Source organism: Neoarius graeffei, chromosome 19, assembly GCF_027579695.1.
Source record: "Neoarius graeffei isolate fNeoGra1 chromosome 19, fNeoGra1.pri, whole genome shotgun sequence".
NCBI classification, from domain to species: domain Eukaryota; kingdom Metazoa; phylum Chordata; class Actinopteri; order Siluriformes; family Ariidae; genus Neoarius; species Neoarius graeffei.
The window spans coordinates 20,811,920-20,825,628 of NC_083587.1; the positions used below are offsets into that span (position 1 = coordinate 20,811,920).

Below are 13,709 nucleotides of genomic sequence, written 5' to 3' on the forward strand. Positions count from 1 at the left end.
CATTCTGTCTCTCATAGTTGAAGTGTACCTATGATGAAAATTACAGGCCTCTCTCATCTTTTTAAGTTCGAGAACTTGCACAATTGGTGGCTGACTAAATACTTTTTTGCCCCACTGTACAATTCTACTACAACGTCAACTCCACTGAAAATCAATAAAATATAAGACGAGTGGAATCCTGTGTCCGAGTCCTTCCCTTTCAAGTGTGGGAAACCCATGATGCTCACATACACTTGACAGTAGGCTGCCACGGGACCCTGACAGGCGTGCAAAATGGATTGCTGCTATCAGGTATACCATATATACAGTAATAGTGATAGACTACTGATACTTGATCTAACTGATAATATAAAATATTCAACCATAATAGTGGATATGGCGGCGCATGATGGGGATGCTGCGGCTACAAGCTCTCCCTACCTGTGCACGTTTTTTATGTTTTTTGTGTGTATTTTTGCGTGTTGTTCGTCTGTACCGGACTTCAATATCCACTACAACCGTATAGACTTACTGGACATTGGTTTCCAGCAGAAAATGACGGTTTGTAGCGATTTCCATCGCATGCACAACATTCCGGACGAGATAGCGAGACCAGCAGGGTCTCCGTGGATTATCGGGTCTGGCAGGCGAAGGAGGCGGCGTCGGGAGCGGAAGCAAAAGCGAGGCTGCAGAGCCGGCCTGTTGACTAAGCTCAGAAAACAGCCACTCAAACCTCCATTGCCAAGCCTCTACCTCTCCAACGCCAGATCCATGGTAAACAAGACGGACGATTTGGAATTACAGCTGGAATTACCTTATTCTATTCTATAATCGGCTGGTCAGTGCTATACTAGATACTACTGATATATCTAGTATCAGTACTAGTACTCAATACTTAAGTGACTTACCCGTCCAATGAGGATTGTTATTTTCTTGTTTACAAGATGCCACATCTGAGTCGCTGACAAATCCTGAATTTCTGTAAAGATAACTGACCAGAGATTTATAAGCACGCAGTGCTTCACCACTGAACAGCGAGGGAAAGTTAATGAGGTAATTATACACGTCTGGGTATTCCACCTCTGGCAGTTCAATATCCACTGACACGGTCGTGAAAACTACGTCCGGTAATCGATAAGGGTCACTAATCTGTAGGTCGTTTATTTGAGACATATATCGAGTTACCTGTTCATTAGAAAAATGAGCCGTGTAGTCCGTCGGTTATATTCAGCTGTGTTGTTGACCGACAAGATGGCGGCTGTTTACATTCCAGCCGGGATTCGGTCACGTGACTGCAAGAGGTCTATAAAATTCTTTGTTTTGAAATCGATAAAATAAATAAATCCCAATCCCACCTTGTAAAATTTGTAGTTTTAGACTACAGAGGAATCTTTAGTGCTTTTAGGAACAGGATTTTCTTTCATAATCTGTAATTCTTCCTCACTTACGGTGACAAAACGATCGGCCGCCATTTTGCCAAGTCACTCGAGGTGATTATCAAGAAATAGTCCGAATTTCTTGACCAATCAGCACGTGCTGTGTATTTATACTAACACTTTATTCGAAGTGTTAGCTTCTATCATGAAACTTAACGTGACGTCCACCTCCACCTGAAAACAACTTATCTCTTTATAGCATGAAACATTTCATGTTATAACAAGATAAATAGTGTATTGTTATAACAATAAACTTTTCACATTATAAAGTGATGCCAATCTGTTTATCCACAGCAATACGCTGCTGGAGGAACTAAATACTTTATTACTTTTTTCCATGTCACTCTTTACAGTGCACTATATCTAACAGTTAAACCCAATACTTTACGTCAAACGTTTTATCAAATGTCGTTCTGCAGCCACAGCTAAAAAAAACCCAGCTGTATTACACGGACAATGGGTTAAAAATAATTTACGCTACAGCAATGTCAAATTCCCGAGTTTTAAAATCATCTCATCGTTACTGTGATGATATTTTCTGCTCGGAGAGGTCGAGCTCATGTTCAAGTCTTCAGGATGGAAGAGTTTGTACTTTCTGGTTTCTTTGTAACTTGATAAGCAATGTTTTTTTTTTTTTTTACTTTAAATTTAACTTATTATTTCCTTATTAACCGTGTTATTAAATTTAAGAGAGAGACAAAGAGAGGCTGGTGAGAGAGCGAGTGTTTCTAGCTGCTGTAACGTAAGTGAGAACAGGAATTCTGGTGTGTCGCGGATTATTTTTGTGTAACAGCGCAATGTGAGAAGTGATATTCGCGACATCTCATCTCATTATCTCTAGCCGCTTTATCCTGTTCTACAGGGTCGCAGGCAAGCTGGAGCCTATCCCAGTTGACTACGGGCGAAAGGCGGGGTACACCCTGGACAAGTCGCCAGGTCATCACAGGGCTGACACATAGACACAGACAACCATTCACACTCACATTCACACCTACGGTCAATTTAGAGTCACCAGTTAACCTAACCTGCATGTCTTTGGACTGTGGGGGAAACCGGAGCACCCGGAGGAAACCCACGCAGACACGGGGAGAACATGCAAACTCCACACAGAAAGGCCCTCGCCGGCCACGGGGCTCGAACCCGGACCTTCTTGCTGTGAGGCGACAGCGCTAACCACTACACCACCGTGCCACCCGTATTTGTGTATGATTAATTAAAAAACCTTTCATTTTTTTTACTGTACATACAGTATCTGTCTGTCTGTCTGTTGCTGTCCTCATAGTTGAGGGTCGGCAATCCAGGAAGCTATTGGCTCGCTTCCCTGAATTCTCTTGGGTGATTATAGCGCACCAGAGGGATCCAAACCCTCATCTGGTGCTGGGTACATATACACACCGATAGGCAGTTTAGAGTAGCTACATGTCTTTGGACTGTGGGAGAAACCGGAGCACCCGGAGGAAACCCGCACAGATACAGGGAGAACATGCAAACTCCACAAACTCCGCTCAAACCCAGAACCTTCTTGCTGTGAGGTGACAGTGCTAACAACTACACCACCGTGCCACCACTGTGCATATATTATGACGTATTTATACCCCCGCTCCAAAGGAAGGGGGGTATACTGTTTTTTTTTGTTTTGTTTGTTTGGTTTTTTTACCTCTGTCTGTCCAAAACACCCTTTTTGCTCAACAACCACAAATTATAGCCACTTGGTACCAAACTTCAGCTTGGGGTTCTATACCATGTATACCATTTTCAGGTCTGTCGCACATCAACTGCCTGTTTACCGACTGAATGTGTTTACGAAACATATAGCATGGATTTTGACGCTATTGCGAGAAGCAAAACGCTATTTCAAAATGACCGTTCACCAGGATGCTATTTGAAATCCCTGGGGAGAGACACTGCTCTTTACTTACTTGTTTCAGGGTTCATTATTTGTTGAAGAAGTCATATTCATAATAAGTGTCCTGTTCCTTCGATCGCTTGCATTCTGATATGAGCGAGAGCGGGGGATACGTAAGTGAGCAGTAGCTCACAGTTGATCCTGTTTTGATATGATATAATGATATTTATTCGAGACAATTTTAACAGTAATAAAATGCAAAGCATGTCATTGATGTTCTCCTGCGCCTGATCTCGTCTGTAGGTAAGCATGCGGAGGACATATTTGGCGAGCTGTTCCATGAAGCCAACGCATTTTATCTGCGAGCGAACTCCCTGCAGGATCGCATCGATCGGCTCGCCGTCAAGGTCACTCAGCTGGACTCGACCGTAGAGGAGGGTAAGGGATTGTGGGAAACCGAACTCCAAGTCAGCACTCGATACATTTCTGTGCTGGATTTATCCGGATAGAGTTACGCAGAGCGAGATAAGAGACAGCAGCTCGGAAACGAAGTAGACTTGAATAGTAACTTATACTTCTGACTCTTCGGACATTTTGTATTTTGCGCAGCAGTGAGAGCGAAGTCTGTCCTTATTGTCAACATGCAAATGAATAAAGCTTTTGGCATCTAAAATGTTTTTCATCGGTGACATTTCAGTGCCAAAGCTTCCAGTTTCTGTGTGATGTTAGTACTTTTTTAAGAAGGTAACAGAAACGTATCATATCAAATCATATACAGTTGTGTTCAAAATAATAGCAGTGTGTTTAAAAACGTGAGTAAAGCTCAAAATCCTTATAATAGTTTTTATTTCCATGCATTGGGAACACTGCACATTATATTCTACATCAAAACATGAAGAAAAATGTATGAATATTTTAATTACTTTACAGAAAATGAAGAAAAATGAACATTGGGCTGTTCAAAAAAATAGCAGTGTCTGCATTTTGCATTACAAACTCCAAATATTTACTGTATAAACTGAAAAAATCTTAAGGATTTAGTATTCCTGTGAATCACTAAACTAATATTTAGTTGTATAACCATGGTTTCTGAGAACTTCTGGCACCTGTGAACAGGTATTCCAGCCCAGGATGATTTGACAACATTCCACAATTTGTCACCCCACAAGTTTTCTATCGGATTAAGGTCCGGGGATTGGGCTGGCCACTCCATAACTTTCATTTTGTTGGTCTTGAACCCTGATGCTGCTCGCTTACTGGTGTATTTGGGGTCGTTGTCTTGTTGAAACACCCATTTCAAGGGCATTTCCTCTTCAGCATAAGGCAACATGACCTCTTCAAGTATTTTGATATATGCAAACTGATCCATGATCCCTGGTATGCGATAAATGGGCCCAACACCACAGTAAGAGAAGCATCCCCATATCATGATGCTTGCACCACCATGCTTCACTGTCTTCAGAGTGTACTGTGGCTTGAATTCAGTGTTTGGGGGTCATCTGAAAAACTGTCTGCAGCCCTTGGACCCAAAAAGAACAATTTTACTTTCATCAGTCCACAAAATGTTTTTCCATTTCTCTTTAGGCCAGTCGATGTGTTCTTTGGCAAATTGTATCCTCTTCAGCACGTCTTTTTTTTTTTAACAGTGGAACTTTGCGGGAGCTTCTTGCCGATAGATTAGCTTCACACAGGCATCTTCTAATTATCACAGTACTCACAGGTAACTTCAGACTGTCTTTGATCACCCTGGAGCTGATCATTGGCTGAGTCTTTGCCATTCTGGCTATTCTTCGATCCATTCGAATGGTAGTCTTCTGTTTTCTTCCACGTCTCTCTGGCTTTGCTGTCCATTTTAAAGCACTGGAGATCATTTTAGCTGAGCAGCCCATCATTTTCTGCACTTCTTTACAGTATACGTTTTACCTCTCCAATCAACGTTTTAATCAAAGCACGCTGTTCTTCTGAACAATGTCTGGAACGACCCATGTTTCTCAGGTTTTCAGAGAGAAATGCATGTACAACATGTGCCGGCTTCATCCTTAAATTAGGGCCACCTGATTGACATCTGTTTTTTCACAGAATGAATGATCTCACTAATTAAACTCCACACTGCTATTATTTTGAACACGTCCCTTTCACTTAATTATTCGATTACACAGACTCAGGAGCATGCATATCATGAATGTTGGGTCTGTTGGTTTTCTATGACTCTACTACACCTACTGGTAAATTATTTGCCATGTAGTAATATAATTTCCACCAAAAACAGTGATTGATCTGGTTAGTCGTGTTGGACTGCTATTATTTTGAACACAAGTGTAGATATAAAAACACTGAATGCAAAAATAAATAAAACAGAAACTTTTACTCAAGTTCTGTTGGTTCCTTTTGGGCCGGGTCTTGTTTTTGGATGTGCGGAAAAAATGCTATGTATATAATTTACGTGTGTGTGTGTGTGTGCGCGCGCACATGTAGTCTCTCTGCAGGATATTAACATGAGGAAGGCCTTTAAGAGCTCGACAGTACAGGACCAGCAGGTGGTGTCCAAGAGCAGCGTCCCAGTCCCTGTGAAAGAGATGCACGAGCTGAGTGACCCGCCTCCGCCCCTCAACATCCTCACGCCCTACAGGTGTGTGTCACTGTGTGTGTGTGTGTGCTCACTGCTAATCTTTAGTAATCTCAGTCTCAGGCTGCTCCTTTACACCTCCCATAGTGGATGTGGCACAAACCCTGGACATGATTAAAGTGCATTAAATGAACCACTGTGTGTTTTTGTAATTTCTGTCTCTATTCTTTACAGGGACGATAATAAGGAAGGGCTGAAATTTTACACTGACCCGTCGTACTTCTTTGACCTGTGGAAGGAGAAAATGCTGCAGGACACGGAAGACAAGAGGAAAGAGAAACGCCGGCAGAAGGTCAGTCTGACGTCGCTCTTCTTGTTTATTTTATGTCTTAATGCTCCTTAATCTGTGTCTAATCAGAGACGATCACTAATTATACTCATACACTCTCTCTCTCTCTCTCTCTCTCTCTCTCTCTCACACACACACACATTTCCTGCAACAGAATGTCCTGAAAAGTTTTATTCCTCTAATACCACAACAACTTGACATTTTTATGTCATTAATGAACATTGTGGTGGCACAGTGGTGTAGTGGTTAGCGCTGTCGCCTCACAGCAAGAAGGTCCGGGTTCGAGCCCCGTGGCCGGCGAGGGCCTTTCTGTGCGGAGTTTGCATGTTCTCCCCGTGTCCGCGTGGGTTTCCTCCGGGTGCTCCGGTTTCCCCCACAGTCCAAAGACATGCAGGTTAGGTTAACTGGTGACTCTAAATTGAGCGTAGGTGTGAATGTGAGTGTGAATGGTTGTCTGTGTCTATGTGTCAGCCCTGTGATGACCTGGCGACTTGTCCAGGGTGTACCCCGCCTTTCACCCATAGTCAGCTGGGATAGGCTCCAGCTTGCCTGCGACCCTGTAGGACAGGATAAAGCGGCTACAGATAATGAGATGAGATGAGATGAACATTGTGTTTTTTATCCATTTGTAGTTACAGTTAATGCTGTAGACCGTCCATGAGAGAAGCTAGTTCCTGTTATCACTTACGTTCTAGTAGCTCATCTCATCTCATCTCATCTCATCTCATCTCATTATCTGTAGCCGCTTTATCCTGTTCTACAGGGTCACAGGCAAGCTGGAGCCTATCCCAGCTGACTACGGGCGAAAGGCGGGGTACACCCTGGACAAGTCGCCAGGTCATCACAGGGCTGACACATAGACACAGACAACCATTCACACTCACATTCACGCCTACGGTCAATTTAGAGTCACCAGTTAACCTAACCTGCATGTCTTTGGACTGTGGGGGAAACCGGAGCACCCAGAGGAAACCCACGCGGACACGGGGAGAACATGCAAACTCCACACAGAAAGGCCCTCGCCGGCCACGGCGCTCGAACCCGGACCTTGCTGTGAGGCGACAGCGCTAACCACTACACCACCGTGCCGCCCGAAATAAATATGATGCATTTATTAAATACATGTATTATTAGCCTTAATTTATGTGTAGCGTCCATCATCCAAGTCCTGGTAGATGAGCTGTTACTATAGAAACTATAACGTATTCGAATGAGTGCATTAATGTAAGCCTTTAAGTTGAATTACAGTCAGAACTACAAACAGAGCTGCGTTTATTTATAGATATTTAAGCAGCACCTGGTGACCAGTCAGATTTGAGAATTGAAAGTGTGTGTGTGTGTGTGTGTTGATGAAATGTTTTAATGAAGCACTTGTCCATGTTAACACACTCCAGGAGCAGAAGCGCTGTGTGGATGGGACGCTGCAGAGAGAGGTGAAGAAGGTGCGAAAGGCTCGTAACCGGCGTCAGGAGTGGAACATGATGGCCTTTGATAAGGAACTGAGGCCCGACCTACGGCACGGGCACACGGTGCACAGAGGAGGATCGTCTGAGAGCTCCATGTCTCCAGAAAACAGGTGAAAGGTTACTTACACACACCACACACACACACACACACACACACACACATATATATATATATATATATATATATATATATATATATATATATATATACTGTGTATATATATATATTATTGTTAAAGAAAAATAAAGACAATCCAAAAGAATTCTTGAATATTTAGTCCTGATCAGCCAGGAGGGTTTGTTTATTTGTCAAGGTTAAAAATCCATTCTGCCGGGACACAGGAGCTTGAATTGCTCCGTATAGATCACGAGCTCTATATATAGCAGTCATGATTTCGCAATATTTGAGATGCGGCATCAGATGTTTCTGTCCTGACATTCACTGCATTCTTACAAAGGTACCAGACTGTAGGCTCCAGTCCCTTGCTGCTGGAGCGGGACATGTTTTACACCCTTGGCATGGATTTTTATAACTTTAAAAATAATTTCGGGTACATAATTAAGCCCGAAGGACCACTGATGTACTGAAGGGACACACACCATATGGACCTTGGTGAAATGCATAGTCAAAAGATGGACCTTGATGATATAACCACCCAAGTGTTGCATTTTTTTATTTCAGAGAGTTTGTGGAGACGTGTAATACAGTGGTGCTTGAAAGTTTGTGAACCCTTTAGAATTTTCTATATTTCTGCATAAATATGACCTAAAACACCATCAGATTTTCACACAAGTCCTAAAAGCAGATAAAGAGAACCCAGTTAAACAAATGAGACAAAAATATTGTACTTGGTCTTTTATTTATTGAGGAAAATTATCCAATATTACATATCTGTGAGTGGCAAAAGTATGTGAACCTCTAAGACTGGCAGTTAATTTGAAGGTGAAATTAGAGTCAGGTGTTTTCAATCAATGGGATGACAATCAGGTGTGAGTGGGCACCCTGTTTTATTTAAAGAACAGGGATCTATCAAAGTCTGATCTTCACAACACATGTTTGTGGAAGTGTATCATGGCACAAACAAAGGAGGTTTCTGAGGACCTCAGAAAAAGCGTTGTTGATGCACATCAGGCTGGAAAAGGTTACAAAACCATCTCTAAAGAGTTTGGACTCCACTAATCCACAGTCAGACAGATTGTGTACAAATGGAGGAAAATCAAGACCATTGTTACCCTCCCCAGGAGTGGTCGACCAACAAAGATCACTCCAAGGGCAAGGCGTGTAATAGTCGGCGAGGTCACAAAGGACCCCAGGGTAACTTCTAAGCAACTGAAGGCCTCTCTCACATTGGCTAATGTTAATGTTCATGAGTCCACCATCAGGAGAACACTGAACAATGGTGTGCATGGCAGGGTTACAAGGAGAAAGCCACTGCTCTCCAAAAAGAACATTGCTGCTCATCTGCAGTTTGCTAAAGATCAGATGGACAAGCCAGAAGGCTATTGGAAAAATGTTTCGTGGACGGATGAGACCAAAATAGAACTTTTTGGTTTAAACGAGAAGCGTTATGTTTGGAGAAAGGAAAACACTGCATTCCAGCATAAGAACCTTATCCCATCTGTGAAACATGGCGGTGGTAGTGTCATGGTTTGGGCCTGTTTTGCTGCATCTGGGCCAGGACAGTTTGCCATCATTGATGGAACAATGAATTCTGAATCATACCAGCGGATTCTAAAGGAAAATGTCAGGCCATCTGTCCATGAACTGAATCTCAAGAGAAGGTGGGTCATGCAGCAAGACAACGACCCTAAGCACACAAGTCGTTCTACCAAAGAATAGTTAAAGAAGAATAAAGTTAATGTTTTGGAATGGCCAAGTCAAAGTCCTGACTTTAATCCAATGGAAATGTTGTGGAAGGACCTGAAGCGAGCAGTTCATGTGAGGAAACCCACCAACATCCCAGAGTTGAAGCTGTTCTGTACGGAGGAATGGGCTAAAATTCCTCCAAGCCGGTGTGCAGGACTGATCAACAGTTACCGCAAACATTTAGTTGCAGTTATTGCTGCACAAGGGGGTCACACCAGATACTGAAAGCAAAGGTTCACATACTTTTGCCACTCACAGATCTGTAATATTGGATAATTTTCCTCAATAAATAAATGACCAAGTATAATATTTTTGTCTCATTTGTTTAACTGGGTTCTCTTTATCTACTTTTAGGACTTGTGTGAAAATTTGATGATGTTTTAGGTCATATTTATGCAGAAATATAGAAAATTCTAAAGGGTTCACAAATTTTCAAGCACCACTGTATTTTTTTTTCTTTTTTATTACACATTATAGGTGACCTAAGGACGTAATAAGAATTACACTAAAAACTGCTTTTTAACTGAATTAAAAGCTCATTTACAAAATAAAATAAATCAATGACACACAGACTTAACATGTATGTAAGAATGATCACAGATGCACTCACTCTCCAAACTGAGGGGAAATCTAAAATGTAAGCAGATTGTATAAGACATACCATGTATAAATGGAATATTATCTTCTTCCTCCCCCCCCCCTCTCTCTAGGTCTCGCGGCCTAGACCACCTGGACCACAGCTATCTGACCAACCATGCAGGCCACGCCCACACATACTCTGGCCCTCCCCCAAGCATGGCGGCTCTCTCAGCTCACACCCACATGGGCATAGAGCCGGACTACAGGACAGGGTCTGCAGCGTACCGCTCGGGCACACTGGGCCGTCCACACCAGGCCCCGCCCCCTCCTCCACTCACAGAATGCATGAACGGCTCCATGCCCCTCCCACCAATGGAATACAGGTTTGTAGAAATATAATTTGCACGGCAAAAACCTAATCGATGCCAAATAAGCCTACTGTATATTTCATATAAATAGCACCACCTTGTGGTGATCAAGAAAATTCCTATTCCTCATTTTCCTTCTGTTCCTTTTTTTTTTTAATGGCAGTATGGATTACATGAACTCAGCCCCGCCCCCTCCACCCACAGCTCCTCTCATTCCATCATCCCAAACTGCCTTTGCTATGTCCCCCATGGGCTCACCTCCAGGCCCACCCACTGTAAGCACAGGTTATGTCCTGCCTGCTTCACCTGCCTCTGGACCCTCAGCTGCTCCTCCTCCACCAGGGCCACCACCTCCACCACCCAACACCACCCAACCCATCACACCCAAACGGCCAGCTGTGCCCGCTGAAGCCCTGCCCACGAACGATGCCCGCAGTGACCTGCTCGCAGCCATACGCATGGGTAAGAGATTTCTCAGTCTCTATAAATCTGAGTATGTATTACTCGAGGGAGTAGAAAATCACCTGATGTATAATGTCTGCTTGTCGTGTTTCTTATGGGTTGTATAAGTATTCACCCCCCTTGAACTTTTCCACATTTTACAGTGTGACTCCCTGGAATCTAATGGACTGGGATTATATATGAATCTAGAAACAAAAAAACATAATATTGAAGTCTGGGAAGGAAAATCAATACAAACTGTAAAAAAAAATTAGGAAAAAAACCCAACTATATCACCATAAGTATTCACCCCCATTGCTATCATCACAATTCAAATAAGTAGATAAACCTAAAATGAGGATATTGGACACAGAAATGGACATTTCTACTAACAAAGACAACTTCCACTTCCTCAGCGTATTATGTAGGACATTTTGTTGCTTTAAAATATAAACTGAAACAATGCATTAGTGTAAAAAATCAAATATTAAAAAAATTACTGTTCACTAACGTAATAAAAGGTCCTTTCTTGCTTTTCGCTGCTCCCTAGGTCCACCATTAGAGTTGAAAATGACGTTTGTGTGCGTGTGTGTGTTTTAACTCCCAGGTATCCAGCTGAAGAAGGTGCAGGAGCAGCAGGAGCAGCAGGCAAAGCGGGAGCCGGTGGGGAACGACGTGGCCACCATTCTGTCCCGCCGCATCGCCGTGGAGTACAGCGACTCAGAGGATGACTCTGAGTTAGAGGATAACGACTGGTCTGACTAAAAACACACACTCACACTTGCTTTTACCGTAACACTGCAGTATCTACAGTCCAGAGATGTGCAGAAGCGCTCAAAAGTTTGGACTTGATTGAACGTGTTCATGATCAGTTTGATCAAAAGGCTTATTCTTGAAAGTTGTTTCTAAGACTCGGTGTGAAAAGGAATTTTATTTCGCAGGAAAAGCAGTCGAGTGATTTCAAAATGTAACGACATGACTGACTGCTCAAGAAGCTGAATGCCTGAGTGGTTTTGTGCCTTCGTATTGATCACGAGTTGTATGAAAAATAACGCAGGGTGACGGTAGAGTTGGAGTTGAAGTGAGTCCACGTCACCCTTGGTCTTTTGAATTAGTTTTCCATGAGCTCAGGGGCAGGTTTCCCGATAACGTTGCCCTTTAGGGATAAAGAGAGAGTTGAGAGACGCTCTTCCGCAACGAACGTTATCTTTGTACATGGTTTTCCCAAACTCACTCGTCAGCAGGAGTCATAATAGCAACATTACGAAAAGCTTCTTTGCAGCACGCGTCCCCAATATAGGCATCAGTAGTGGCTAAATCCAGTCGATGAGGTCACATGGTGTTCGTTTTTTACCAGAAAAAACAATGAAGTGTTTAAAATATGTTAAAAGATTGTATTGTTATTAAGCATTTTATATATATATATATATATATATATATATATATATATATATAATGTAGTAATTAATAATTGAAACTATTTTACATTTTTGGGCAATATATGACGAGTCATGGAATCCACGGACACATGTCGGCCGAAACGAATCCGAGAAAATTGCGAAAGAATTAATTAATTATTTAATTAATTAATTAATTAATTAATTAATTAATGCTGCTTTTGCGATTTTCTCAGATTCGTTTCGGCAGACGTGTCCGTGGATTCCATGACTCGTCTCACACACACACACACACACACACACACACACACATATATATATATATATATATATATATATATATATATATATATATATATATATATATATATATATATATATATTTTTTTTTTTTTATTCCAAGTGTTTTTTTTTTTAATTAAATGAACAAACATTCACACAAAAGAATGAGCAAATAATAAACTAAATAACTAAGTACATGTGTTCATTTCACTGTTACTCAAACATACAGTCAGGATTATTTCAACTCGTATCCACAATGCCAAGTGGGCAATGTTCTTCCTTATATGTGCATGCAGACAGCGCGGGCGCGAGCGAGAGAGAGAGGTTTTGATCTGTATGCACCTAAGGAGGTTGAATTGATCTCCATATATATGTAAAAGGAGGTCAGTTCAACCTCCTTACTCACATACAGATCAAAACCTCTCTCTTTCTCTCTCTCACACATATGTTAGGCAGCTGGGCCATAGAAGGTTCACGCTGCATGCTGCACGCTACACGCTACACGTTCATGTGAAGAACCGGACCCTGGGCCATTAAACTTCATGCTTGGATGTTCACGTGTTGCGTCTGTTCTACTTTGACCGAGTAACCAACAATATGGACTCTTCGGATTACGACGATTGCCTCATTCTGCTTTTACTGAGACAGAGGAAGAGAAAAAGGAACAGAATTTGGAGCCGAGAACACTTCCTTCTGAGAGAAACCCGTGGTGAATTTCACCGAACATTCTATAATCTGCTTGACAATCCCGATGAAGAACTATTTTTCAATTATACCATTCAATTATATTTTTTCTGAAGTTTTCCCCTGAAAGCATAGAGTTATCTCCCTAGACCCGTTCTGATTGGCTGGCGCGGCGGTGACCGCATGCATTGACTGGAATTTCCATCTTCACGCCTAGAAAAAAGTGTGCATGTTCATTTCACGCTTCACGCGTGAAGTGTGCAGCGTGCAACGTGAACGCCGTTCTATGGCCCAGAGCAAGTCATGCTACGTTTGTCCACTTTTCTTTACACGCGTGTAGTGTGCAGCATGCAGCATGCAGCGTGAACCTTCTATGGCCCAGCTGCCTTAGATTGTTAGTTGCAGAAATGTGTCTCATTTATGACACTAAATGAGATAATTACTCACCT

At 42.3% G+C, this 13,709-nt stretch overlaps 1 protein-coding gene across 3 annotated transcripts in view; it reads left to right on the plus strand.

Annotated features, from left to right (window-relative positions):
• wasf3b (WASP family member 3b) overlaps positions 1-12,298 on the plus strand; it is a 36,260-nt gene extending 23,962 nt beyond the window's left edge. For all 3 annotated transcript variants that reach the window (XM_060900845.1, XM_060900846.1, XM_060900847.1), the window contains exons 3-9: positions 3,565-3,699; positions 5,737-5,890; positions 6,062-6,179; positions 7,571-7,752; positions 10,220-10,471; positions 10,620-10,918; positions 11,505-12,298. In XM_060900845.1, the coding sequence (XP_060756828.1) occupies positions 3,565-3,699; positions 5,737-5,890; positions 6,062-6,179; positions 7,571-7,752; positions 10,220-10,471; positions 10,620-10,918; positions 11,505-11,662 (1,298 nt within the window). In that variant the 3' untranslated portion in view covers positions 11,663-12,298. The remainder of the gene's footprint in view (positions 1-3,564; positions 3,700-5,736; positions 5,891-6,061; positions 6,180-7,570; positions 7,753-10,219; positions 10,472-10,619; positions 10,919-11,504) is intronic.
• The last annotated feature ends 1,411 nt before the right edge of the window (positions 12,299-13,709 follow it).